We start from the raw sequence: 26010 nt of genomic DNA on the forward strand, positions 1-26010 counted from the left end.
AAATCACTTGAAATTTACCCAAGGATCCAATGTTACTTTCAAATACAAAGACAAGATCAAGTAGTTATTTGAAAAAAAAAAAGACAAAGCAAATTGATCTTTAAAAATGTACTTACTGCTAATGGGTTTATAAACAATCCTGTAGCCCTTTGGTGGTGAAGATGGGGGATCCCAAGTAATTCGCAATCTGTTATACCATTCATCTGAGATACGTAAATTTCGGGGACCAGAGAGTGGCACTAAAATGGAGAAAAATGGAAAAATATTGGTAAGGTATTATACTCATCCATTCTCCTTGTTGCTGTTAAACAGAGAATATAAACTGTTTCAGAAGGTGGTAAAGGGAAATGTCAAAAAAAAAAGGGGGGCCCCCTTTTATATGGCCTGTATAGGCCAGTATGAAAGAATGAATTATTATAGTAGCTTGTCCTGCTAACAGTCCAAGACACCATCCTGAGAGAAGCCCCCATCAGTGAACCCCATCCTTTGGTAGGCACCAAGAAACAGCTCCTAAACAATTGATTTATCTTGGGGACAGCCTTGGGGATTCTTAGTAATCCCTAAGAATTACTAAATTTCTATAATGCTTTTAATAAGTTATTAATGGTTGTGTCCACAAGCCTTGATAGGGAGATGCTTCCACCCTATACACTCGTCAATTTCATCAGAAACACCCCCCCCCTTCAATATCTTCCTCCTATATTTTAGCTGATACAGGTCAGTGCTCATTACAACAAACTCAAAATAACTGTTGATATTGTATTGAAATTTGATTGTGGTGAATATTGCTTGAAAAAATAGCTATCAGTACATACTTAGGTATCCTTTTATTCTATAAAGATGTAGTGGGCAGTCTCATTGCTTTGTTTGGTAATAGGATTTGACGCAATTCAATTCAGTAGACAGATATTGTTTCACTTTGTGAAAGACACCATGTTGGGTGCTGAGTGTACAATGATTAAAACATAAAAACAACAAAAAAAGCAGACAAAATTACAGTCCTTTGCCCTCAAGGATGTTATAGTCTCATGATAGTAAAGTGTGATAGGGACAAGAGAGAAATTCAGCAAAAATTCTCTAAAAAATAGGGCCACATTATCTATGACACAACAGAAATCTTGTGGTTTTTGTTTTTATTTATTTAGAATTTTATTTTTTCCCCAAATTACATGTAAAAACAAATTTTACCGTCAATTTTTAAAACTTTGCTTTCCAAATTCTCTTCTTCCCTCCCTCCCCACTCCCCCACTTAAGAACTTAAGCAATTCAATATAAGTTATACACGTGTAGTCGTGTAAAACATTTCCAAAATTAGTTAGGTTGTGAAAGAAAACAGACAAAAAAAAAAACCTTTAGAAAAAAGAACAAAAAATTATGCTTCAATCTATATTTAGATATCATCAGTTCTTTCTCCAAGTGATGCTTAGTCTTAAAATTGAGTCTGTTTGGCTTTTAAAAATAAATTGAGGGGCAGCTAGGTGGAGTAGTGGATAAAGCACTGGCCCTGGATTCAGGAGTACCTGAGTTCAAATCTGGCCTCACACACTTGACACTTAAGTAGCTGTGTGACCCTGGGCAAGTCACTTAACCTTCATTGCCCTGCAAAAACAAAAGAAAACAACAACAACAAATTGACAGGGCAGCTAGGTGGCACAGTGGATAGAGCACTGGCCCTGGATTCAGGAGGACCTGAGTTCAAATCCAGCCTCAGACACTTGATACTTACTAGCTGTGTGACCTTAGGCAAGTCACTTAACCCCAATTGCCCCAAAGGAAAAAAAATTGACTATAAAGTAAGGAAACTGAGACAAGAAGCACTGGTAAAGTCACAATTAGGATCCTCTCTGGAAACACTCTGTGTTCTGCCCTCTGACCCGTATTGCTTGATTGAGAAACTGGAGACGTTCAACCAGAAGAACATCCTTATTGTCTTCAAGTGTTTAAAGAGCTGTTATGTGTAATGAGGAATAGATTTGTTAAAGGTAGTAATGATGGGGGCAGCTGGGTGGCGCAGTGGATGGAGCTCTGGCCCTGGAGCTGGGAGGACCTGAGTTCAGGTCTGGCCTCAGACACTTAACACTTACTGGCTGTGTGACCCTGGGCAAGTCACTTGGCCCCAATTGCCTCACTTAAAAAAAAAAGGTAGTAATGATGGATAGAATTTATAGAGAAGTAGAGCAACACTTGAGAAATTTCCAAATAATTCAAGGATCTCAAAGTTAATTGGGCTATTTAGGGAGACAGTGGATTCCCCCTTACTAGAAGTTTCCAAGAGAAAACTGGGTGACCACTTGTTGGGTATGTCATAGACAGGAATCCTGTTCAGGAGTGGGTTGACTAATGTGATATTATATAATTCTGTAATTCTGTGTTCTTCTCCTTTGTCCAGAGTCATTAGAATATTTTAGTATTGTCAAAATGTTGTCAGGTCATGTAACTAAGGAAATGGAAATGACCTAAGAAAGGCTCAGTACAACCAAATTCCATGGAACCAGACATCTGTCTTGAATCTAAAATAAATCAGGCAACAGTCCTAAAATAAATGTAATAAGCTCTTTTGTGGAGCATTGTATTTTCTGAAATCAAATTTACATTCTCTTAGTCATTGACCAACACTGGAAATTAACACAACAACTTGGGGACAGGGAGGAAAGGGAAAAGATAATACTATTAAATTCAAGAGCCACTGCAGATTTTATAAACCAAGTAGAATCTGGACAGCTGAATTTTTTCCTCCTTCCTTCCCTGTCTCTTCTCCCTCCACTCCATCCTCCCTTCCTCTCTTCCTTTTATCCTCCAACCCTCCTGTCCCCCCTTCCTTCTTCCCTATCCTATACACTCATTCTCCCTCCCTCCTTTCTTTTCTTCCTTCTTTTCTTCCTTCTTTCCTTTTTTCTTGCTTCTTTTGTCTTTGCTTTAATTTTTTTAATTTTGTATTTATGTCACAGTTATTTTTAGATATAGTCTATTTTCTCCCCTTGCCCCACCTTCTATAGTGAGCTTTCCCTATAAACATCTGAAAAAATATAGTCAAGTGAAATCAAGTTATATAGCAATAATGTCCTAGCAGTAGATACAACATTCCACATCAGATTCCTCTACCTCCCCAGTGAATGGAGGGAGGTACATTTCCTCAAATCTTCTTTATGGACTAGATTGGTCATCACCATTAAATTGCATTTGCCTTCACTTTGGGTTCTTTTAATATACATTAGGGTAGTCATTAAGTATGTTGTTTTCTTGGTTCATTCTGCATCAGTTCATACAAGTCTCTTCAAGTTTCTCTTAATATCACACATTCACCACTCCTTGTAGCATAGTAATTATTCATTAAATTCATAAGACACTATCTGTTCAATCATTTTCCAATGGAGGAGCACTCATTTTGTTTCCAATTGTTTGCTAACACAAAAGAGTGTTTGTTAGTCTTTGGTATATATGCCTAGGAGTAGAATCTCTGGGTCAAGGACAGGATAGGCTTCCTCAAAGAATTCCAAACTGCTTTCCAAAATGGTTGGATCAATTTACAGTTCCACCAACAGTGTAGCAGTGTGCTTTTCTTTCCACAGCAGCTCCAACATTGACTATTTTTATCTTCTATCATCTTTGCCAACTTTGAGGAGCTGCATTTCTAATTGATGTACCAGAGAAATCCACTCACTTCCAGACTAAATGTGGAGTGCTGAGTGGAGACTTCAGGTCCATACTACCATCGGCTTAACACTAGCATCATAGCACAGATAATAGGACACTCCTACCTGTTTTTCAGGAGCATAAATAATATGCTCCTGAGAAATAATAAAAAATTTCATTTATGAAAATAATAAATTTTTGATCAGACTGGCGTCCAGAGACAGGATTTATACTCACAGGTTTTTCCAGGAGCCGACACACTGACCCCTTCTCCATCAGAATAGATGGGAGTCACAGTCACTTTGTATTCAATATCTGAAAGCAGAGGCTTGAGAAGAAGTTGGTTCTGTTTTCCTGGAACCATAACCTAGATGGAAAATCAAAGTTGCATATTTATAAATCTGGACTTTTCTTCCTAATATTTCAAATATGAGCAGAGCCCCTTGGGCCCTTGCCACAATCAGAATTGAGGGCTTCGTGAAGGGAGAGGAGAGGTGGAGAGAAAAGAAAGGGGCAAAAGTAGGAAATAAATTTTCTGTCTGCATCTCACCCACATGGGCACAAGTGATTCCAAGCATTAACACAGAAGGTTTAGATCTGGGACCCTGGTGAGCTGGACTGAATAATATTATTCTCTCTCTATCCCAAACCTTTGGAAATCATTCAGATCCAAATGACTAATGGTCTGTATGAAAGGCAGGTGTTTGTGACTCTTGGAGAGGTCAGTTCACAGCATCGGCCTGCTGTCTTTGTGACTCAGAATAAGTAGTCCCTTGGAAATTTAGTCTTTCGTTATTTTGTTTTCCCCTCAGGTATAACCCAATCCCAGGATTTGCTTGTTTCAATCATAAGTTGGCAGGTGTTAGCTGAGAACTACAGCACTACATATCCCATGAAAATCTTCTGTGACAGTAACTACCAAAAAAAAAAAAAGCATAAAGGCAGTATCAAAAGGTGAAGTTTTTATATGTGGGGGGAAGGGTGCTTCCTAGATGCAAATACCACGTCACTGTCTCTCTAAAGAGCTCCAAAACCAAAGTTGTTTGGTGGTGTTGCAGTTTCTACAAGCATCCCTGTAAGTAAGCTCTGATATCCCAAGCATTCTCTCAGTGTTAATCTCCATAATGATTTCTTCTAGTCCTCCTTTGGTAGTCCTCCTGCATACCACCTGATCAGTCAAGGAAACAAATCATTTCTGGAAAAGATGCTGGACTGCCAAGCTTCCCTGGAAAGGGTTAAGGGAGTCAAAAACCCGGGACAGCTGGAGTTGCTCCTCAAAGGAAGGGCCAGGGTAAAAAGCCAGCAGGCATAACTATGGGGTTTGGCTCAGTTGCTCTGCCTTTGGATGAGAGGAAACCCATAAATCATGAACTAAACCCTAGAAAGCCTTTAGTTGAACCCTGAAGTGAATGTAGCTTGGATTTGGTTAAGCCTTCAAAACAACAATACTTTGTTTTGTTTTGTTTTTTAAATATAATAGAAGGAAGTCTAACTTGGGTGACTTGATATTGGTTTGGGGAGCCAATTATGTGCCCTTCTTTAGGAAGGCACAGGGAAAATGCCCACAGTCATAATTAATTTGGGACCTGGAATTAAAGTACTAGATTCAAAGAGAAAACTTGGTCAAAGCCTTTAGGAAACTATAGTAAGGATGCTTAATTGCTTCATCCTTAGATGAGTTTGTCCTCAAGCACAGAAAATGGAAAGGTTTTGTTTTGTTCCAATTTGTATTGCTCATTTGATTCAGTTACTTTCAAGACAATTTCCTTCAATTTTCTCTGTTTCTGTCTTCATTTCTCTGTTTCTGTCTCTGTTTGTCTCTCCCTCCTCCCTCTTTCTCTCTGTCTCTGCCTGTCTGTCTAGCTACTAATAAGAGAATTTTTTCCAGTTAATTTTCAAACCACCCATGCTGACGTACCTGAAATAAGGTCATTGCATAATCCATTATTTTATATCTCTGAAACTGATAAATTTTTCACCTTGGAACCTCTCAAAGTTCACACCTGGAAGCTGTTATCCTTATCACCTGGACTACTAAAAGATGGTCAAGGTGTTTTCTGCCTCATTTAGTTGTCACTTTAGATGTGTTGAAGAAGCATTTGTTAGGTCTTAAAAGTCCCAAATTACTTTACCTCAAATGCACATGCAAGAGTAATGTTTAAATTTCCTCCATGAATGGCCCTAAATGTCTCTTCCTTAGCGATTGTTTAGACAGATAAATTGGGCAGCTAAGCAGTGCAATGGATTGAGCACTGGGCCTGGAGTCAGGAAGATTCTCATCTTCCTGAGTTCAAATCCAGCCTCAGATATTACTAGCTGTGTGACCCTGGGCAAGTCATTTAGCCCTATTTGCCTCAGTTTCCTTATTTGTAAAATATGCTGGAGAAGAAAAGGGCAAACCACTCCAGTATCTTTGACAAGAAAACCCCAAATGGGGTCACAAAGAGTCAGACACAATGAAACAAAATCTAGATAGGGCTATCTATTGTTTCTGGACAGATCCCCTAAGAGGATTCTCATTTTCATATGAGAAGTGAATTTTGTCCAATGTATCATATGATGTTTTTTGAAAAAGAACTCCAGCATGAAGGAATTCTATTCCAAATCTTCTAATATTCAAAAACTTAAAAAAATTTTTTTAATTGATTGACACAGGTAGCACACTGGACTTGGAGTCAGGAAATCTATGAGTTCAAATCATTCCACAAACTAACTTGGTGACCCTGGACAAGTGACTTAACTAAATTGTGCCTCAGTTTCCTTATCTACAAAATTATGGTTTTTGAGGTCACTTCCAGCTCTAGATTTATGATCCTATGAATTCTGCACTCAGATCATCGTTGTGAATTTTGATACTCAAGTTGTAGAGAAATCTGGAGCCCATGGATCTTTCATTCTAAATAAATTTGAGGCTACAATTCCGTGCCAACAGTAAAAAAAAAAATCTATGGGTGGCTCTCATCCAAATCTCCATAGAACTGAGTTATGTGATGCTGTAAAAATAAGTGATTCTGGTCAAGACTGAACTAGTTTCAACTCTCAGGCACCTCTGAGTGCTAAGGGCTACAATGATGAAATCTGGCCCTTGGTTATCTATTTCCTTGTACTCCACTGAGTTATTCAGTGGTTCTTCCTAACTATCTTATAAGCTCTGGGAGACCAAGAAAACACTTGTCTTGGGGGCTCCATTCAGAGCCTTGCCCAACTTTGCACATACAGGGGTACTTAATAATCCATGTGTGACTTTCCCCTCCCCCACCAAGATCTCAAAGGGTTTCTATTAGAAACCTTTAGTAATTGTCAGTAAGGTGTTGTGACATCCAATATTTATGTTCATGTGTTTCTAAGCACTTCATAGTTGCAATTTCTCTTCCAAGAGTGACAGAGTGTAAAACATGTCAAAATCTAGCTCATAGGAGGCTGACAGTGGCACAGATGAGTCATTCCTAAATCTTGACATTTACAAACTTCTGGGAGAACCCAGACAAAAGTGGCCTGGTCACTGGCAGTCATGGCTGTGTTGGCACCTAGCACATTGCCTCTGGCTTAATATATGCTCTCTATTCATTAAATAGTCATCAGAAGTAGTAGCCACAATGATAAAATGACAGACCTATGTGGAAATCAGGGTCACAGAGCTTGAGTTCCAAGCCCAATTCTACTGCCAATAGCTGCAGAGCAGCAGAGCTTTCCAGTGATAGGATACTGTTTTTATTTTGTTGTTGTTGTTTGTCCTTCATTCTTGAAGAGGATAATGACATTGGGGTGATGTCATGACTTGCACTGAATTGGATTTAAGTGAGGGAGGGCTGTGCAAGGTCACCAAGCTCTCCTCCAGAAATATCTGGGTCCAGTGGCAAGATATACATCACAACTACTGAAGATGGCCAAGAATGTTTAAGGCAATTGGGGTTAAGTGACTTGCCCAGGGTCAGACAGATAGAAAGTGTCTGAGGTGACATTTGAACTCAGGTCCTCCTGACTCCAGGGACAATGTTCTATCCACTGTTTTAAGAGTAAACAAAAATTGAAAGTCAGAGTGTCATTCCGAGTTACTCTGAACTTTTCCTCTTTTGCATTATTGACATGCTCTGTCCTAAATTATGGGAGAAAGGGAATAAGCATTTATATAAAGTCTACAATGTCAGTCACTATGCTAAGCCCTTTACAATTATTTTATCCTCACAACAGCCCTAGAAGGTAGGTATTATTATTTTCCCTATTTTACAGTTGAGGAAACTAAAGCAAACAGAGGCTATGTGACTTGTACAAGGTCACACAGCTAGTAAGTGTCTAAGGTCATATTTGGGGGAGGTATCTAGATGGAACAGTGGATAAAGCACTGGGCTTGGAATCAGGAAGACTCATCTTCCTGAATTCAAATCCAGCCTCAGACACTTACTAGCTTTACCCTGTTTGCCTCAGTTTCCTCTTCTGTAAAATGAGCTGAAGAAGAAAATGGCAAAACACTCCAGTATCTTTGCCAAGAGAACTCCAAATGAAGTCATGCTGACACAACTGAATGACTCAAAAAACAACAAGGTTCTATTTGAACTCAGGTATTCCCCAAATTCAGGGTCAATACTTGATTCACTATCCTACTTAGCTACCCAAATGAGACCCCATTCCAATTCTATCCTTGTTCTACAGCCTTACAGAAGAGAATCTGTTCACTCTAAGTGGCATTTCAATGTACTTCATGAGTATCACCCAAATATTCTAGAATATTTCCAATTTGGGTTTTTTGTTTTGTTTTTAATCTAAATATAAGTATGCCTCACTTTTTGTGCCCCACTTCTGGAATTTTTATGTCTATTCCTGGAAAGTGGCATGTAAAAATGTTAACAAATCACCTCCCATATGAAATGCACAAGATTACTCAAAGGAATCCATTATTATAAAATAATCTTTTCAAAAGCCAAGAACTCTTCTGCACAGAAGCCAACACTTACCCTTATTTGGCCAGGTGTGTACAACTGGATTTCCTTACAAAGGGCTTTGTTTGTTTTTTAAAGTGATACACACCCATAGTTAATAATAGATCTTCTGCCTTCATCTAAAGTCTTTCAAAAATAAATGACTGAATTTGTATTTCTCCTCTAACGACACTTTTCTCCAAGCGTCCGGAGAGAATTGGTTGAGAATCCCAGTAAGGATTTTATAGAATGGGAGAGAAAAATCACCAAAACTTTTTTTTTTTTTTGCGGGGTAATGGGGGTAAGTGACTTGCCCAGGGTCATACAGCTAGTAAGTGTCAAGTGTCTGAGGCTGGATTTGAACTCAGGTACTCCTGAATCCAGGGCTGGTGCTTTATCCACTGCACCACCTAGCCGCCCCCTCAGCAAAACTTTTAAAAGCACTTCTTTATAAGTATAAAATTAGAATACAGAGAAATTATCATAGAAATAAAATATCTGCATCTGTCCTATAATCATTTCAGTTTTCATTTCCTATTATTATTTATAAGTTATATTGAATTTATTAAGGTATAAACTTATGTTACCTAACCAATTCAATATGCTTCATATTTCCACAGACTTTTCTTCCAAGAGCATTTAAGGAGAGAATTTAAGAAATTCTGAACTGTCATTAAGTCAGGCTGACTTTACTAAACTATTTTCTGCTAATCTCTGCATTCTGTCAGGTGGGCATGCTGAAAGAAACTACTTGAATGAACGGGGTTTGTTTTCTTATTATTTTGATGACTAGATAGCAAAAGCCATTTTCTTCCCGAGCTTCTGTAAATAAAAGGGAATGGAAGGAGGGTCATTTGGTAGAGGAAACAATAACATAATTCTTGATGGAAAAAAAATTCTGTGGACACTATGGATTTTCTGGACAGGGGAAAATGAAGAAAATGGAAAAAGTGCAGATTGGAAGGGCTAAAGGAAAAATATTCAAGTTCTATCGAGAAAAAATATCTTATTGCTATAAAAGTTATGTAAAAGACTGGGAATCTTGCTGAATTGCACTAAGTTTAAAAGCATAATAAGATTTGGTAAAATGCTAAAAAAAATTTTTTTTAATTAAAAGAAGATCAGAGAAGACTATGACCCTTTGTCTTAGAATTCTTGTGACCAGCTTGGCCCTGTAATAAAAAGGAAACATGTGTGCCTTATTTTAAGAAAACTCAGTATTTTTTGGTCCAATCCCTGTGAGTCAGAGTGGTGTAGTGGATCTGGCTTTGGCATCAGGAAGATCTGGGCTTCGGGTCCATCCCCAACACTAGCTGTGTGGTCATGGGAATGCCACCTAACTTCTTTGTGCTCCCAGGAAATTCTAAGATGAATGGCTAATATGAATCAGCGCACTACATATCTCCACCCATGAAAATGAAATCAGGGGCTTTGGACCCCAAAGCTTCAATTTACTAACTACAAATTCATAAATCATATACATTAGGGGAGGATTACTGATATTAATGAAATGACTCCACATTTTACAATTGAGTCCCTTTAAACAACAACCTTTTCTAAAGCATTAAAGTTTTTGTTACAAATCATTAGGCAGAGAAACAAGAGTCAATTGTTCTCAGGAAGGACTGAGAGTTGAAAATTAATTAAACACAAAGACAGTGGCCTAGGATAATAATAGACTTAATCAACAAGCATTTATTAGTCACTTACTACAAGCTAGTTGCTATGCTAGGCACTGGGAATGCAAGTCCAAAGAATAAAATGTCAGAGAAAATATGAGAATAAAATGAAATTTGATGACTTCCTTTCAACACCAAATCTATTGAATTCACCAAAGTGGGTCTCTATAGGTTTTATTTTCCAAAAACCTTGGTGAAGGAGAAAAATAACTAAGTTTAAAATATGATTACCAATATTGCCATTTCTTATACATTTGTTCATTTGTTCTTGTATTACTTTACCATGCAAGCCATTGTTAACTAAACAGGAAGAAGCAGAGTGAAATAGATGATGAAAACAGCTTTGGAGCAAAGTTAGAAACTGAGGAAAATAAAATGGTTACAACCATCAAGCAAACTAGCAGTGAAGTTTTGATTATCCAAGGATGTTAATCTTCAAGGATGGGTCTCCTTTGTTAGCCCTGTGTTAGTTAGGAAACTCTTCCGAGTTTCTAGGAAGCTTAAAATCATACAGACCGTTCCTACCACTTCTTCAGCATGGTCCCCTTTAGCAGTTAGGTAGGTCACCCTGAACTGCTCCACTCTGTTGTCTGAAATGTCCCATTTTACCCGCAGGCTAGAAGTAGATTCATCATCTACAACCAGGTTTCTGATTCCTGTTCGGAAAACTAGAACAAACACAATTGAGAGTTAAAGAACTCAATGGATGATGCTTCCAAAGATGTGCCCAGTCCTTAGAGGAGATGGATTTTAGTAACCACAACTCCACCCCAGCAAACATGAAGGAGGAAAAGTAATACAGCTCTGGATCCTCTACAAATATCATGTTTGTGGCTTGGATGGGGACTGTGAAACAATGAGAAAAATGTACTTCCGGGGCCGGGCGGTGGGGGGTGGGGTGGGGAATCGAAAGTAGTTTTGTCTTCAAGATAAACCCAAGAATATTTAGATTCTGTCATTTCTGGGTAAGCACTAAAGATATTAACCCAATAAACTCTCCATCCTTCTGCCTCTAAAAGAATTAATTCTTGGATAACAAATTAATGTGCTGAAGGATTTCCCCTGAGAGAATGTAAGCTCCTCACAGACAGGGTCTATGGGACTCTTGACTTTCTATCTCCAGTATGCCAGCACATTGCCTGGTTCACAGCAGGCACTTACATGTCTGTGGATTGTTTTGAATTCTGTTGTTTGTCCTTCCTTTTCGAAGAGGACCAGTGACATCATGGGGTGGTGTCTTAACTTGAGAGTGAATTGGATTTAAGTGAGGCAGAGTTACATAAAGTCATTAACCTCACTCTCTCTTCCTGAGTCATCAAAGTCCAGTGGCAGGACAAAAGTTAGAAGAACTGGAGATGTCCAGTGGATGTAGTAGAGGACCTTGATACCTTTGATGTCTGATCAAGTTAGTTCTAAGTCCTCCGTAGCACCTGCTTCAGTTGCCTTCATTGGCCATTTGAACAAATTGTTCCACTGAGGAAAGTCTTCAAATATGTGGGGTAGACATTCCTCTAACTCACTGACAGGTCTAAGTTCTATTGATTACACTCAACCTGCGTTAGCCCATCTGCCAAGATAGTTTACTGGGGTGTGGCTGCTGCTCATACTATAGCTTCTTGGGTTCACAGGTGAAAGTTGGGTGCCAAGTGGACACCAAAGGTGAATGAGCAGTCCTGAAAAGAGCTTGGCAAGCCCTCACAAGCAGATGCTAGTCCTCATGAGAGCTTCATACTATCACTCCATTTGGTACATGAAGGATCAGGCTTAAATTAGGCTTTGTATATGTGGGTGCATAATATGGTATCCTAATTCTTATGTGCATCCCTACTTTACCTACACCATACCATAAACCAGTCACCTTCCTTATATTTGTTTTAAATGTCAGCTGCTCTTAATGAAGTATTACGCTGTTGCCCTCTGTCTAGATCACATACCTCTCTGTTCCCATATCCTGATTTCTAATATGTATATATTTCCCCATTCCTTCTAACAATTTCCCTATTCTCTTTCCCTTTGATGTCAAACTTTTCCAAATGAGACCTCTAAATCTACTGCCCCCTTTTCCTCATTGTTCATTCCACTTATAATCTGATTTTCACCACAAGATCACCAACAATTTCCTTCCAGTCAAATCCAGAGGTCTTAAACTTCATCTTCCTTGACTTTTCTCCAAAGTGATATTGTTGTCCATATGCTTTCTTGATATTCTTTCCTCTCTCTGTTTCCAAGACATTGTGATATTCTGCTTTTCCTCCTACTTATGTGACCTTTTTTTCTGCATCTGACATGGGTTCCTCTTTCTCCTTCCTTACAGGGACCTTGTCTTGTATTCCTTTTGTATTTCTCACAGTACCTAACATAGTGTTAACCACGTAGCAATTGGCAATTTTCCCAAGGTTTTTGAGATTAGAAAATACCTTATCCTCATATATTACTTAAAATTTTTTTTTCTTTTTTGTGGGGCAATGAAGGTTAAGTGACTTGTCCTGGGTCACACGGCTAGTAAGTGTCAAGTGTCTGAGGCCGGATTTGAACTCAGGTCCTCCTGAATCCAGGGCTGGTGCTTTATCCACTGCACCACCTAGCTGCCCCCATATATTACTTTTTACCATGATTACTGAATTCATATAAGACAGATTACTTCAGTGGGGCAATGGATAGAGCACAAAGTCTGGAATCAGGAAGACCTTCAGATTGAAGCCTCAGACACCAGCTATGTGAACCTGGGTAAATCCTTTAATCTGTTTGCCTCAGGTTCTTGATCTTCAAAAAGAGAATAATCATAGCACCTGCCTCCCAAGGTTGTCATGAGGATCCATTAAGATAAAACCTGAAAAGCACTTAGCACAGTGCCTGGTACATAACAAGTGCTATAAAAACATTAGCTGTTATTATTTTCATTTTAATGACAAGGAATCTGAGGCACATAGATTAAGTGGCTTGTCCGGGTGCATACAGCTAGTTGATGGTACAGACCTGGACTCCTCACTCCCAGAATGGTTCTCTTTCCAATAGACCACAATATTCTGGCAACTAAATGAAAATGTGTCATCTTTCCTCACACAGCATTCAAGGAATATCCATATGAAGAAAGGTAACAGAGAGAAAGAAGGCATCAAGAATGACACAGCAAAGCTTCTTAGAGAATGATGCTCCCCTAGGCACTGTATTGCAATGTGAGAAAGATACTTAAGAGCTAGAGAAAAGTGACCGGTAGAGAAGGCCAGAAGAGAAACATAGAGGGTGAGGGAGTCAAGGGATTGCTTCTGAGACGTAGATAGGAAGCAATCTACTTTTCTTCATTTTAAAAAAGGCACTCAATATGACACCATTTCTTTTAAAAATCTGTGGAAGAGAGGGTGGGGAGAAGCAGCATTTATTTATCCTTACCTGAAGTTACTGGGCCAGTAGGAGATATGGTAGTGACGGTAGGTACTGTTGAAGGAGCATCAACTAAAAACAGAAATCATTCATTAGAATTTCTCAAAATGGAAAACCATTGTTTTAAAATGGGATTAGCCCTCCAAAATATTAACCTCACTACCTCAAAATAGTCTACAGCCTCCAGTGGCTCCCTATTACCTCTAGGATGAAATATTAAGTTCTCTCTGTTTCGCATGTAAAACTATTCACATCATGCCTCTTTCCTATTATGTTACTCATCTCCAGGCTTGCTTGCAGTTCTTTTTTTTTGGGGGGGGGGTGGGCAATGGGGGTTAAGTGACTTGCCCAGGGTCACACAGCTAGTAAGTGTCAAGTGTCTGAGGCCAGATTTGAACTCAGGTACTCCTGAATCCAGGGCTGGTGCTCTATTCACTGTGCCACCTAGCTGCCTGCTTGCAGTTCTTCAAACATGATGTTCCATTTCCCATCTCTATACCTTTGCACTGGCTGCTTTCTTTCCCCTCTGCCCCCCACAATAATCTCTCTTTCATCTCACCTGTCTCTTGGAGTCCCTGGCTTCCTTCAAGATTCAGCTCAAGCAGCCACCTTCTGAGGTAGGTTTTTTTTTTCTGTTTCTGCCTTCTCAACAGACAACCCTTCTCTTCTAAGGTTGTCTTGTATAACAACTACTTTGTATCTTGTATATACCTATTTGTGCACAGTCTCTTTTATTAGAATACAAGCTCCTTGAGGCCAGGAACTATTTCACTTTTGTTTTTGTACTCCCCGGTGCTTAGAAGAAAGCCTAACATGCAAAGCAAATAGTAAATGCTTGTTAATTGTTTTCTAAGACCATCTCCGAAAGGTGCAGAAAAGATAGGAAGTAGGTAGGAAGAGACCAATGATGCACACTGCAGGGTTCTGTAAGGCTTAGAGAGGAGGATGACCCCAAACCAAGTCCTAGACTACCTCAAGTTGGGGGTAGTCCAGAAAACTGAAGGAGGCTCAACCAGGAGAAGAAAGGCTGAGTACCCCTGTACCTGACAGGCACCAAGCACACTCTGGACCAGCAAGACAGTTCTTTAGCCTCAACTGATTATGCTGGGCATGGAGTAGTGCAGAGAGCAGGCCCTGGGCTCCCAATGTCCATCTCATTTCCTTTCATTCTGGCACCACCTCAGACACCCCACAGGCAACACCCCAAATACCTCCCCTGCTCCTTGATGTATGCTCAAAAGCTCCTTCCTCTCAAATTTTGAGGGGTGGCATCACCTTCAGGGACCCCTGCCCTTCTGCCCTGGGGAGCCAGCTTTGGCCTTACATCGATGCAGATTTATTTCCCTAAAGGCAGGTAGTTACTAAGTAGCAGGGAAGTGTATGGATTGTGTTCTACCAGAAAGGACTTTGAGTTGTTTGGAGTGGTCCAGGGCTGGGGGAGACTCATCCAGGAGAAGAAAGGCTGAATATCCCTGGTTCTAGAACTCCTATATTAACATGCACCAATCACATTCTAGCCTGAACAAGCTGGACAGCTCTCTAGCCTCAGGCAAGTATGCTAGCCATTATGCTGGGCAGACAGTATGCACTGTGCTGCTAGTGTCTATCTCAGTGTGTTCCCCCAGCAGTTGCAGCTAACCTCCCCCCCCACACACACACCTTCCATCACTTCGGCATGGTGCCACTTGAAATGAGTGGCACACACACATGTGCACATGCACACAAATCCGATTGTATTTCTTTCCCCGACACCCTCATATACGTATACCTGGCCTATAGTAGATGCTACATAGATGCTTGGGTTTTTTCCTTCCCCCTCCCCCCTACTTCTTTGGTGCCTAGTTCTCACATGCTAGTACAGGAAGTGAGCTTGGCCAACTTCTTTTACTGTGTAGGGCATTCCCTATCTATCTAGGTTAGAGAAAAGATGTTTCTCACATTCTTCTGAGGTGGTAGAATTCAAAGGGTAGAAGAGACTTTGTTTCTTCAAGAAAAGCCAGAGGGTTTTGTTTGTTTTACTTTTGGTGGACAGGGGTGTTTCAAATTTCCCTTTTCTTAAGAATAAAAAGAACCCTCTGAATCCCTCCTAACAAGTTCCATTGTATTAAAAACAGAACGCTTTTTCAAGGGAAGGGAAATTTTGGACGTTGGAAGAGATGAAGGCAGGAAGGACAATGAAGTCAATGTTCTAGTTTCATGCTGGAGGCCATATAGGTTAATGGAATTTATTTTTTACCTTTATTAATTTTTTTCAACTATCAGGAAAGTCTTTGAAATTCTATTACTCAAAAAAGTTCATTCTGATAGATTTATTATCCTTCTGAAACTTGGATAGCTGCAGAGGACTTGATGCTTTAGGGTCTCTGACGGGGTGACCTGATGAGTCTGTGAATACACAAATACTGATGCAATGTCTCTATTCCTCCTTTGCTCTTCTGTGGAGCTGGCAGCAGAATTGATCATCTGGGAATAAGAGTGACCCCACCCAGGCTAAGGCTCTATGAGCCCAGGGCCTGCTCTCTGCACTACTTCATGCCCAGCATACTCAGTTGAGGCTAAAGAACTGTCTTGGTGGTCCAGAGTGTGATTGGTACCTCTCAGGCACAGGGGTACTCAGCCTTTCTCCTCCTGGTTGAGCAAAGCACACAGCAGAATAGGGTAGCTTATCCATATCAGGGCCTGTGGTAAGCACCATAAAAATATGATCTCATTTAAACCCCACAACAACCCTGAGAGTTAGGTGCTATTATTATCCTCATTTTACAATTAAGGAAACTGAGGCAAAAAGAGGTTACATGAGCCCTTTCCTATTCCTCCCCTACCCCCAAATAAATATATCCAGCATAAATACAAAGTGAATAAATACAAATATGTACAAAGTAGTTAAATACAAGGTGGTTTGGGAAGAAAAACACTAGTTTTGTTTGTGTGTATGTGTGCATGTAATTTTCAAAGGATGTTCCAAATGGCTAATAATTAGATGAGTGCAAATTGGAGCAACTTCAGGTCCCCCTCAGACTCAGAAGATTGGCAGAGGTGACAAAAAATGGGAAATGACAACTGTTGGAGTAGCTGTGGGAAAACAGGTGCATTAATATACTGTTGGTAGAGCACTGAAGTGGTCCAGCCATCCTTGGAAAGCAATTTGGAACTCTAGTCTACAAAGTCACTAACAGAACATGTAGCCTTTGGCTCAGGTATACCCCAATGAGGCCTCTCCTTTCCCACAAAAATCAACTACAGAGTCCCAAGGGATCTTTTAATCCACCCTGCCCCTTATACATAGGGAAAACAGTGACTCGCTTAATGAAGCTACTAAAATACAGATCTCCTTACCCTTAACCAAACCTAGTGCTCTTTCCACTCCACTGAACTGTTAGGATTGACTAGAGTCTAAATTGAGAGCCCTTCTTATATTAGATTTCATTCTATTGAAAAGAATTTTGAGGGAATTTCCAGTCATTCAATAGAATTATTATGCAGAGATGCTGAGGTGGCACAGTGAGAATAGGGCTGGGCCTGGAATCACAAAGACCCAAGTTCAAATACAGTACCAGACACATTTGCTTTGTGACCCTGGGCAAGTCACTTAAGCTCGGTTTGCCTCAGTTTCCTTAAATGTAAAATGAGGATAATAGTAGCACCTACCTCTCAGGGTTGTTGTGAGGATCAAATGATATATTTTTAAGGTGCTTAGCACAGTGCCTGGCACATAGTAGGAATAATGTAAATACTTTGTTGTTCAGTCATTTCTGACTCTTTGTGACCCCATTTGGAGTTCTCTTGGCAAAGTACTAGAGTGGTTTGTTATTTCCTTCTCCAGTTCATTTTATAGATGAGGAAACTGAGGAAGAGTTAAGTGACTTGCTTAGGGTTACACAGCTACTAAGTGTCTCAGGCCAGATATGAATTCATGAAGATGAGCGTTCCTGATTCCAGAACCAGAATTCTGTCCACTGTGCTACCTAGTAGCCCAAATAAATAATAGCTATTTATTATTATTGTTATTATTCTGGCATCATTTTAAAACATCTGGAATGACACAGGAAGACTAGTTCTCTCTATAGGACAAAATATCTTTTAGGTTATTTTAATTATTTGACCCACAAATACATCTAACAATTGTCTCTGTTTGCAGAATCCTAATATCAGCTTCTCAAGGAAAGGCAGGGAGTTGCTTTAGGCTTGGGTATTTGTCATACAAGGGCAGTTAAGTGGAGCAGTGGATCGATAGCCAGGTCTGGAGTCAGGAAGACTCACCTTCCTGAGTTCAAATCTGGTCTCAGACACTTACTAACTGTGTGACCCTGGGCAAGTCACTTTACCCTGTTTGCCTTGGTTTCCTCATGAACTGAAGAAGGAAATGACAAGCCACTCCTCTATCTTTGCCAAGAAAACCCATGACTGAATGATCAACAACAACAGAAGCAGACTTGTCTTACAGCATAGGAAGGAGCAGTATTGATAATTGTGTCATCTTGAAATTTCCATAATCCCAACTACCCTTGTGAAAAGGATCCATGGGAAATATGTGTTTGACGACTCAAGGCTAGAGATCTCTAACTGCATCCAGGGCTCTCCTAGTGTAGACAGAATCACCAGACACTTGTGTGCTATGATTGGAAAGAGAATGACAGGCGCTAGAGATGGAAGGGAGGGGCTGTAGAAATCACCCAGCCCAAAATTCATAAAATATTACAGCTGGAAGAGATCATCTTGTCATAGTATCATAAATTGAGAGCTGGAAGAGATCTTAGAAGTCACTTGGCCCAACTCTCTTCATTTCAGAGATGAGGAAATAGAGATCCAAAGAGATTTGACTTGTCCATGGCCAAACAGGAAGGGATGGGATTGGAACCCAGGTCTCAATGTCTTCTGATTCCAAAATTCAATGCTCTTTCAACCACACTATGTACATCGACTCAACCAATACACTGCACTGCAGAGTTTCATAGGATGTTAGAACTTATCAGTTCTAACCAAGTTCTAACCAAGTAAAGTCAACTAAATGATTTCCAGAACCTTGGAAATCATTTAGTTGATTTTACTTGGTTTTTTGTTTGTTTGTTTGTTTGTTTTGGGTGGGGCAATGAGTGTTAAGTGACTTGCCCAGGGTCACACAGCTAGTAAAGGTCAAGTGTCTGAGGCTGGATTTGAACTCAGGTCCTCCTGAATCCAGGGCCAGTGCTTTATCCACTGTACCACTTAGCTGCCCCCAGAAATCATTTAGTTGAATCCATCCTGTACTGGGCCCTTTCACTCTGCTACCATTGCTGGCATTTCCCTATTAGCACATAAGCCCTTTGTGGGTAGGGACTGTTTTCATTCCTGTTCTTTGTAAGGTGCTTAGCACAGTGCCTAAACACAGTAAATGCTTATTCCATTTCATTCCTTTCCCCTTCTCCCTTCAAAATTTTGACCTCATACTTAACCAGCTTAATTTTGTACTGTTCTCTACTCTCCAGTCCCTTGTCCCCTTGTTCTTTAACCTACTCATCCCCTACCAGTCCTAATCTAGAATCCTGTCTAACTTCTCCACTCTAATCCAAGGTCCATGAGTTCCTCCCCATTCTCCTCCCCACACTGCCTATCTCCTTCTACAACCTCATCCTCATCCCAAAGCCATTTTACCTCTGTACCATCCCCCCTTTCACTGCTTGTCTCTGTTCTCTGCCTATTTGCCTCTGCACCCTCTGGGCCTTATTAAAGTATGATGTGAAGCCTCACTTCCTAGTGCCATTGTAGTCTTTCCTGATGAGTAGCTAAAGAACCAAGTGTGCCTGTCCCATTTCATAATTTCATAAATTAAGTAGCAATTCTGGCTACTTATAAACATACTCTACTGACTAGAAGAAAGGTAGGTGGTAGTCAGGGTGACCAGAGCAAGATATTACTTTAGCTCATCTTAACCAGCCGTGTTATTCTACCATTTGAGTCATTAATGGGTTAGAATTTAAAGGCAGGGGAAGGACACTGTAGCCAGAAAGTGACAGTTAATATATACATGGTATCTGTAAAGGCCAATTATTCTTCTCCATAAACATACTAGCAGGGACTCATTCAGCAGACTGTTATCTGATACCTGGGGCCTGAAGATAATGAGATACAGGTAGATTTCAGTGGGAGAGGCTAAATCTCATGCCAGGTGCTCTAAAGGAAAAAAGGAAACCTAAATCTGTTGAATGCAGGAGGACAGGTCTAGAATTGTGTGTAACCAAACATTTTGTCTATCAGCATTCCAGTTTGTCTCATGACTTACGTGTAGTTCCAACAACAGTCAACACCTCTGTCTCAGTGTCATCACTGAGCACAGCCAACAGGGAAACTTCATACTCTGTTCCAGGCTGTAGACCTTCAATAATATGCGTGTCTTGATCTTCATTTAAGACCACCTGAAATAGATTTGGTCAGCTGTTACAGATGTTGAAGAAGAAGGAGGAAGAGGAGGAAGGGGGGAAGGGGGGAAGGAAACTATATTATAAAATTAGTACAGAAAAAGTGAGAGTATGCTACCCTAATTGAAACCAATCAATTTAATTCAAGATTAAGTAATTGCAGGGCAGCTAGATGGCGCAGTGGATAGAGTACTGGCCCTGGAGTCAGGAGTACCTGAGTTCAAATCCGGCCTCAGACACTTAACACTTACTAGCTGTGTGACCCTGGGCAAGTCACTTAACCCCAATTGCCTCACTAAAGAAAAAAAAAAGATTAAGTAATTGCACTGGTGTGGCCATTTCCTCTACTGATGCAGGTCACAACTCCTTTGAAAATCTTCATGAGTTGTTGTAGCTGAAAAAAAATCACTATTCACTGGCAAAACTTTTGACCAATATTGAGATAGCAATCTACTAAAATCCCCTATTTCTCAACTGGCTAGCCACACCTCTCCATTTGCATATGTAAGTTAATTTATTTTAACCAAAGGGTAAGACTTTAGATTTACATATATTAAATTTTGCTATAGCCTGTCAAGATTTTTTTTTGGATCCTGATGATTATTCGATATGTTAACATAGGTGGCACAGGGAGTAGAGCACTGTGCCTGGGGTCAGGAAGACCTAAGTTCAAAGTGAGCCTCAGATACTTACTAACTGGTTAAATTGAGTCATTTAACCTATGCCTGTCTTGGTTTCCTCAAATATAAAATAGGGATTATAACAGCACCTACCTCCCAGGGCTGTGGTAAAAAGCAAATAAGAGAATAGGTATAAAGCCACATTAGCTGGCACATAGTAGGCACTTAATAAGTGCTTGTTCCTTTTTCATTGTTTTTGTTTGGTTTTTTGCTTGTTCCTTTTTCTTAGCTGTACCTTCTGAATCATCAACAAAATTAACAGGCATACAATCCATGCTTTTATCCAGATCATTGATGAGTGTTAAGTAGCCCATGGTCAATCACAGATCCCCAGAGCACACCATTGGTAACTTCCTTCTATACCATTGAAATGGTTCCAAATCTACCTTTCTGTGAAGTCATCTAGCCCAGACATGTGAAACATGCAGCCAGCTAGGTGCAGTGCATGCAACACTCTCCAATGTGGCTTGTGCCAGATTAAAATATATTTGGGAAATATTGAACACAGTGAATAAAAATACAATAAAACATAGATAACATGACATTTTAAAACTAAGCTGTGGAAATTTATTTTGATTTGGGGACCCTACCTTTGGGCTGAGATTAGAAAGCCTTAGGCCCTCAGGGTCTCTCCCCCTCCTCCTCAGCTTCAACTGAGTGAAAAAGCCCCGTGGGCTATACAAGACGCCAGGTCAGACAACTGGGGGGGAAAAAAAGCCCCCAGCTCTTACCTGATCGGAGCTATCTGAAGGATCCTGGATGGCCTGTGCTGAGGCATAAGGCTCGAGAGCACACCCCACCCCCCCAGCTGCAGCTCTGGCTGGTGGATTAGCTTGGTCTGTGGGGGCGAAGGAAGCCCTGAGATTTGAGTGGAGAGAAGAAAAGGTGTATGTGTATATATATATATATATATATATATATATATATATATATATGTATGTATGTATGTATGTATATGTGTATATATATATGTATGTATGTATGTATGTATGTATGTATGTATATATATATATATATATATATAGACCTGGGAGTTAGACAGGAGGAGGAAGGGGACTAGAAGGAGACGGACTAGATAAAGAAGGAAGGAGACGGACTAAAAAAAGGGGGGGGACGGACTAGAGAAGGACGGACTAGGAGAGAAGCTGACTAGAGGGGAGCCCGGACAAGGACGGAGGAGAGTTCGGTTCAGAAAAGGAGAGCCAGGTCTGACAAGGTTACAGGCCTTAATACAAACCAGGGAAAGTGTAACATGCCCTGAGGCCGGAGGCGGCTAAGGCCCTTATTGTATTCAAGAAGTTCAAAGAGCAGCAGGTGCGAAAGAGAGACGAAAGAGACCACAGGAAAGCAGTCAGGTTGTACACTTTATTTCCCTGTATTCCTAATTTTAAATAGTATCTCATAAATAAATTCTGCTTTGATTATTTGGTTGAGGCTTCTTAATCTTTAGTCTATCAGTTTGGGAGCAGTGTGGTGGAACTTTATAAATGGCCCACATTAAATTAACGAAGTCAGATAGCCAAATAGTCACAAGTCCCCAAATTAGTCATCCATAGATCAGTCCCCCCAAAATTAGGCTAGTCGATTAAAAAATATTTCACATTTGAATGGCGACCACGAAGGGACTTATGGCCCAATTATAATTTTTCTAAACTTATTTTCATATAATCATAATTTTTCATAAATCCAATTATATATAATTTTTCTGGGTTAGATTAGTTATAATAATTAATTTTTGTAAAATAAAGCCAATATGCATCCTATGGGGATCCTTATGTACGGTTTAGTGTCCCCATTTCTATTTGAGTTTGACACCACTGATCTAGCCTATATGTCACTATCTTTTCCTTAAAATTAACATGAGAAATTTTATCAGTGCTTTGCTAAAGTGAAGTCAACCATGGAGTAATTGCAATGAAGAGATAAGAATCACCTTTTCCCTTTTGTCAGAGAAGTGAGGGGCTATACTAGTGTGATCTTGCATGTACCGTTAAATGTGGTCAGTTGTGCTTAACTGGTTTTCTTTGTTTCAAGGGAGGCTTCCTTTGGTTGTGTGAGAGGGAAGATGCTATATCCAGAAATGAATACAATAAAAACCAAAAATAATTGATAAATTGATAAGCTATATTCATAACATTTCCATGATCTCTCAATCTTTAACCCCGTCAAAAATAAATTTAGTCTTAAGTACCTTCCCTGGTTTCAGGAGGACTGAGTTCAAATGCAGTCTCAGACACTTGACACTTACTAGCTGTGTGACCCTGGGCAAGTCACTTAACCCTCATTGCCCCCCCCCCATTGCCTTGTATGGCCTTCTCTCAATGAAGTCATGGTGGCTATTTATAATCACTGCTTCTTTTTCTAGATGTTCAACAACCAGCCCTTTATTTAAAATAAAATTTTGTCAGAAATTAAAGTCAAGCTTCCTTGCTTACAGTTTACAAACTACACTCTCTTCCACTTTCTGGAATTCAGGACATTTGTTCTTCTGTCTTGTGAATCCATTCTCCTTCTCCATGAGCTTTCAAAGGCCATGACAATGATTGAGTGATTCCAACCATCTGGTTCTTTCAATAATATCAGGTGTAAAATCTGGGCCTGGCCTGGTTGACTTGAACTTGACATGAGCAAGTAAATAAACTTTTGCTCATTGTGAATTTAATCTTGAGCACTTCCCATCTCTTCTGCATTTGTTTCTCTTATAGAATTTTGGGTCACAGGATCCTACTTATCTTAACTCTGGACCTGTTAAAATCTCTTTCAAAATCTAGGGTGCATGTCAGCATATAGCTGACATCCCTCCTCTTCTCTATCATAAATTCTAAGATAACAAGTAATCACTTCTACATTCCCATCATTAACTAGTTCCTCTTTATTGGTTAGAATTGGTCCCCAAAGAGCAGTTCTTCTTGTTGTTTCTTGTACCCTTTGAAGGATGGAAGTACCATTAAAATATATAAAGTGACCCAAATTCTACTCACAGACACCCTCTTCTTAACACAGTTCCTTGTAAAGATGTGAATAGCTAAGGATCTGTAATTTCCTTAATTCTGGGAAGTTTCCTAAGTGACTTGCCTAGGGCCCCACAAAATCAGATATGGGATTTGAACATAAGTCCTTCCATCACGCTGCTTCCATGCCTTGTGCACAGTAGTTATTTAACAAATATTTGTTGAAACAATGACATCATAATACTTAGTAAAAATTTCTAGATTCCTTCTAGCGGGATAATGTATGCCCATATGAAATGTCAGAAATGGGTAGTAGTCATCTGTTATATGCCCCAGAAAGGGGGAGGAGACAGGGCAGCTAGATGGATTACTTGGCCTGAGTTCAAATCCTTTATTAGCTGTGTGACCCTGGGCAAGTCACTTAACCCTGTTTGTCTCAGTTTCCTCAACTGTAAAATGATCTGGAGAAGGAAATGGCAAGTCACACAATATCTTTGCCAATAAAACCCCAAATTGGGTCACGGAGAGTTGGACACAACTGAATAGCAAAGTTCATGGCCCCCTGGTTGAGAACCCCTGCTTTAGGGTCTTGCTCAAATGAGACAACAGCTACCCACTCCCATATGATAAATTTAAGTAAGTCTCTTAGCTTGTACACTGTTCTGTGGCTTCTACTCACCTCTTCAACCTTTCCACCATATACAGGAATCCACATCAATTTCTGCCGCACAACATCAGAAGACAAGGGCTTCCAACTCACTCTAAAACTGTCTTGTGATACTTCATCAATCTCCAGATACTGTTGGGCTGGAATTTGCTCTGTAAGCCAAAGTTTTGGATTACGTTAGGCAGATAAAAAGGTGGCAGAGCCAAACCACAGGAACCTCCCCGGAGCCATTGGAACACTCAAGGGTGACCATGAAGCAGCTGTGAAACCTCCTGGGGAGACACGTCATAGAGCACTGAAAGTGAAAAGCATCCTGCATTGCTTTAATGTGGGGCACTCTACTTTTCTTAGTGCTCACAAGGAACATGAATTGTGAAAGGCATTTAGCAGAACACCACCACCACCAAGTTTGCTTTTAAAGCAGCAGTATCCCATTTGGGAGCTTATTTGTAATTCATAGGGTCATTTTACAGAAGAGGAAACTGAATTCCCTTGAGATGAAGTGACTTGCTCCAAGTCACACAGGTAGTAGATGGCAAAGCCTGGATCTTGAAACATGGACCTCTCATTCCAAATCCAGTGTTCTTTCCACTAGAATAAACATTCACACCACTTTGTGCATCATATTGGACTGTAATTTTCAGGACCAACTCCATTAGATGGGTCTCTTTGGCTCTTTTTGATACAATATTAAAATTATGGAAATCGCATCCATTATTTTCCCAACTATTTTGTTGCAACCCATTGCAATAGCCCCCCAGTGACTGAAGGAATTCAAAGTTGGCTCTATTCTCTTTAGTGCTTGCTTCACTCCCTGGTGATGTTATAAACTCAGGGATCGTTAGATGAAGACATAGATGGCATATAGCTCACATCAGCAGATGACACAGAACTGGGAGGGTAGCTAAAATGTTGGATGACAGTCAGGAACAGAAAATATCCCAATAGGAAGGAAAAATAGGCCAAATCTAACAGGATAGAATTTAGCGTGGATAAATGTAAAGTCCTGTATTTTAGTTCAAACAATAAACAGCACAGGACAGGACAGGAGAGGAGTGGCCTAACAGCAATTCAAGTTTCGGGTTTTTTTAAAGACTCAGGGTTTTTACTTAGCAGCAAAGTTGAAAATGAATCAATACTATTCATAAAAGTCTTAATGAAGCTGCCAAAAGATATCCATCAAAATTTTGGCTACATTAATGAAATGATATTGACCAAAACAAGGGAGATAATAGACTTAGTTAATTCTCTTCCAACAGATAATTGTGTTATGGGTTCCTTATGTTGTTAAATGGGATGTTGACAAACTGGAGTGTGTCCAAAGGAAGGGGAACACTTTGCTATGTCTTAAGAGATATGAAGATGAAATTGCAACAGACTGTTCTCAAGGAGTAGTCTACAAGTGAATTACACTACACAGCTGAGGCTCACTCTAGGTATACTAATGTTCCAAATTTTTCCCTGCCTTTCCTCCCTTCCCCTATTATTGAAAAGGCAAGCAATTTGATATATGTTACACATGTGCAGTCATGCAAAACATATTTTCATATTAGTCATTTTGAGAAAGAAAACACAAACCAAAAAACCCCAAGAAAAATGAAGAGAGTATTTTTTTAAAGTATGTTTTAATCTGTATTCAGACTCCATCAGTTCTTTCTCTGGAGTTGGATAGCATTTTTCATCACAAGTCCTTTGGAATTGTCTCAGA

The 26010-nt window shown here is 39.9% G+C and overlaps 1 protein-coding gene across 1 annotated transcript in view; it reads right to left on the reverse strand.

Moving 5' to 3' along the window:
• Window positions 1-26010, reverse strand: part of COL14A1 (collagen type XIV alpha 1 chain) — a 275177-nt gene that overhangs the window by 130978 nt on the left and 118189 nt on the right. Inside the window, exons 16-21 of the mRNA XM_043992943.1 lie at window positions 24315-24454; window positions 19869-20001; window positions 13619-13681; window positions 10745-10896; window positions 3871-4000; window positions 117-239 (exon numbers count right to left, since the gene is read on the reverse strand). Coding sequence (XP_043848878.1) covers window positions 117-239; window positions 3871-4000; window positions 10745-10896; window positions 13619-13681; window positions 19869-20001; window positions 24315-24454 — 741 coding nt within the window. The remainder of the gene's footprint in view (window positions 1-116; window positions 240-3870; window positions 4001-10744; window positions 10897-13618; window positions 13682-19868; window positions 20002-24314; window positions 24455-26010) is intronic.

The sequence above is a fragment of the Dromiciops gliroides genome, chromosome 1, assembly GCF_019393635.1.
Source record: "Dromiciops gliroides isolate mDroGli1 chromosome 1, mDroGli1.pri, whole genome shotgun sequence".
NCBI classification, from domain to species: Eukaryota; Metazoa; Chordata; class Mammalia; order Microbiotheria; family Microbiotheriidae; genus Dromiciops; species Dromiciops gliroides.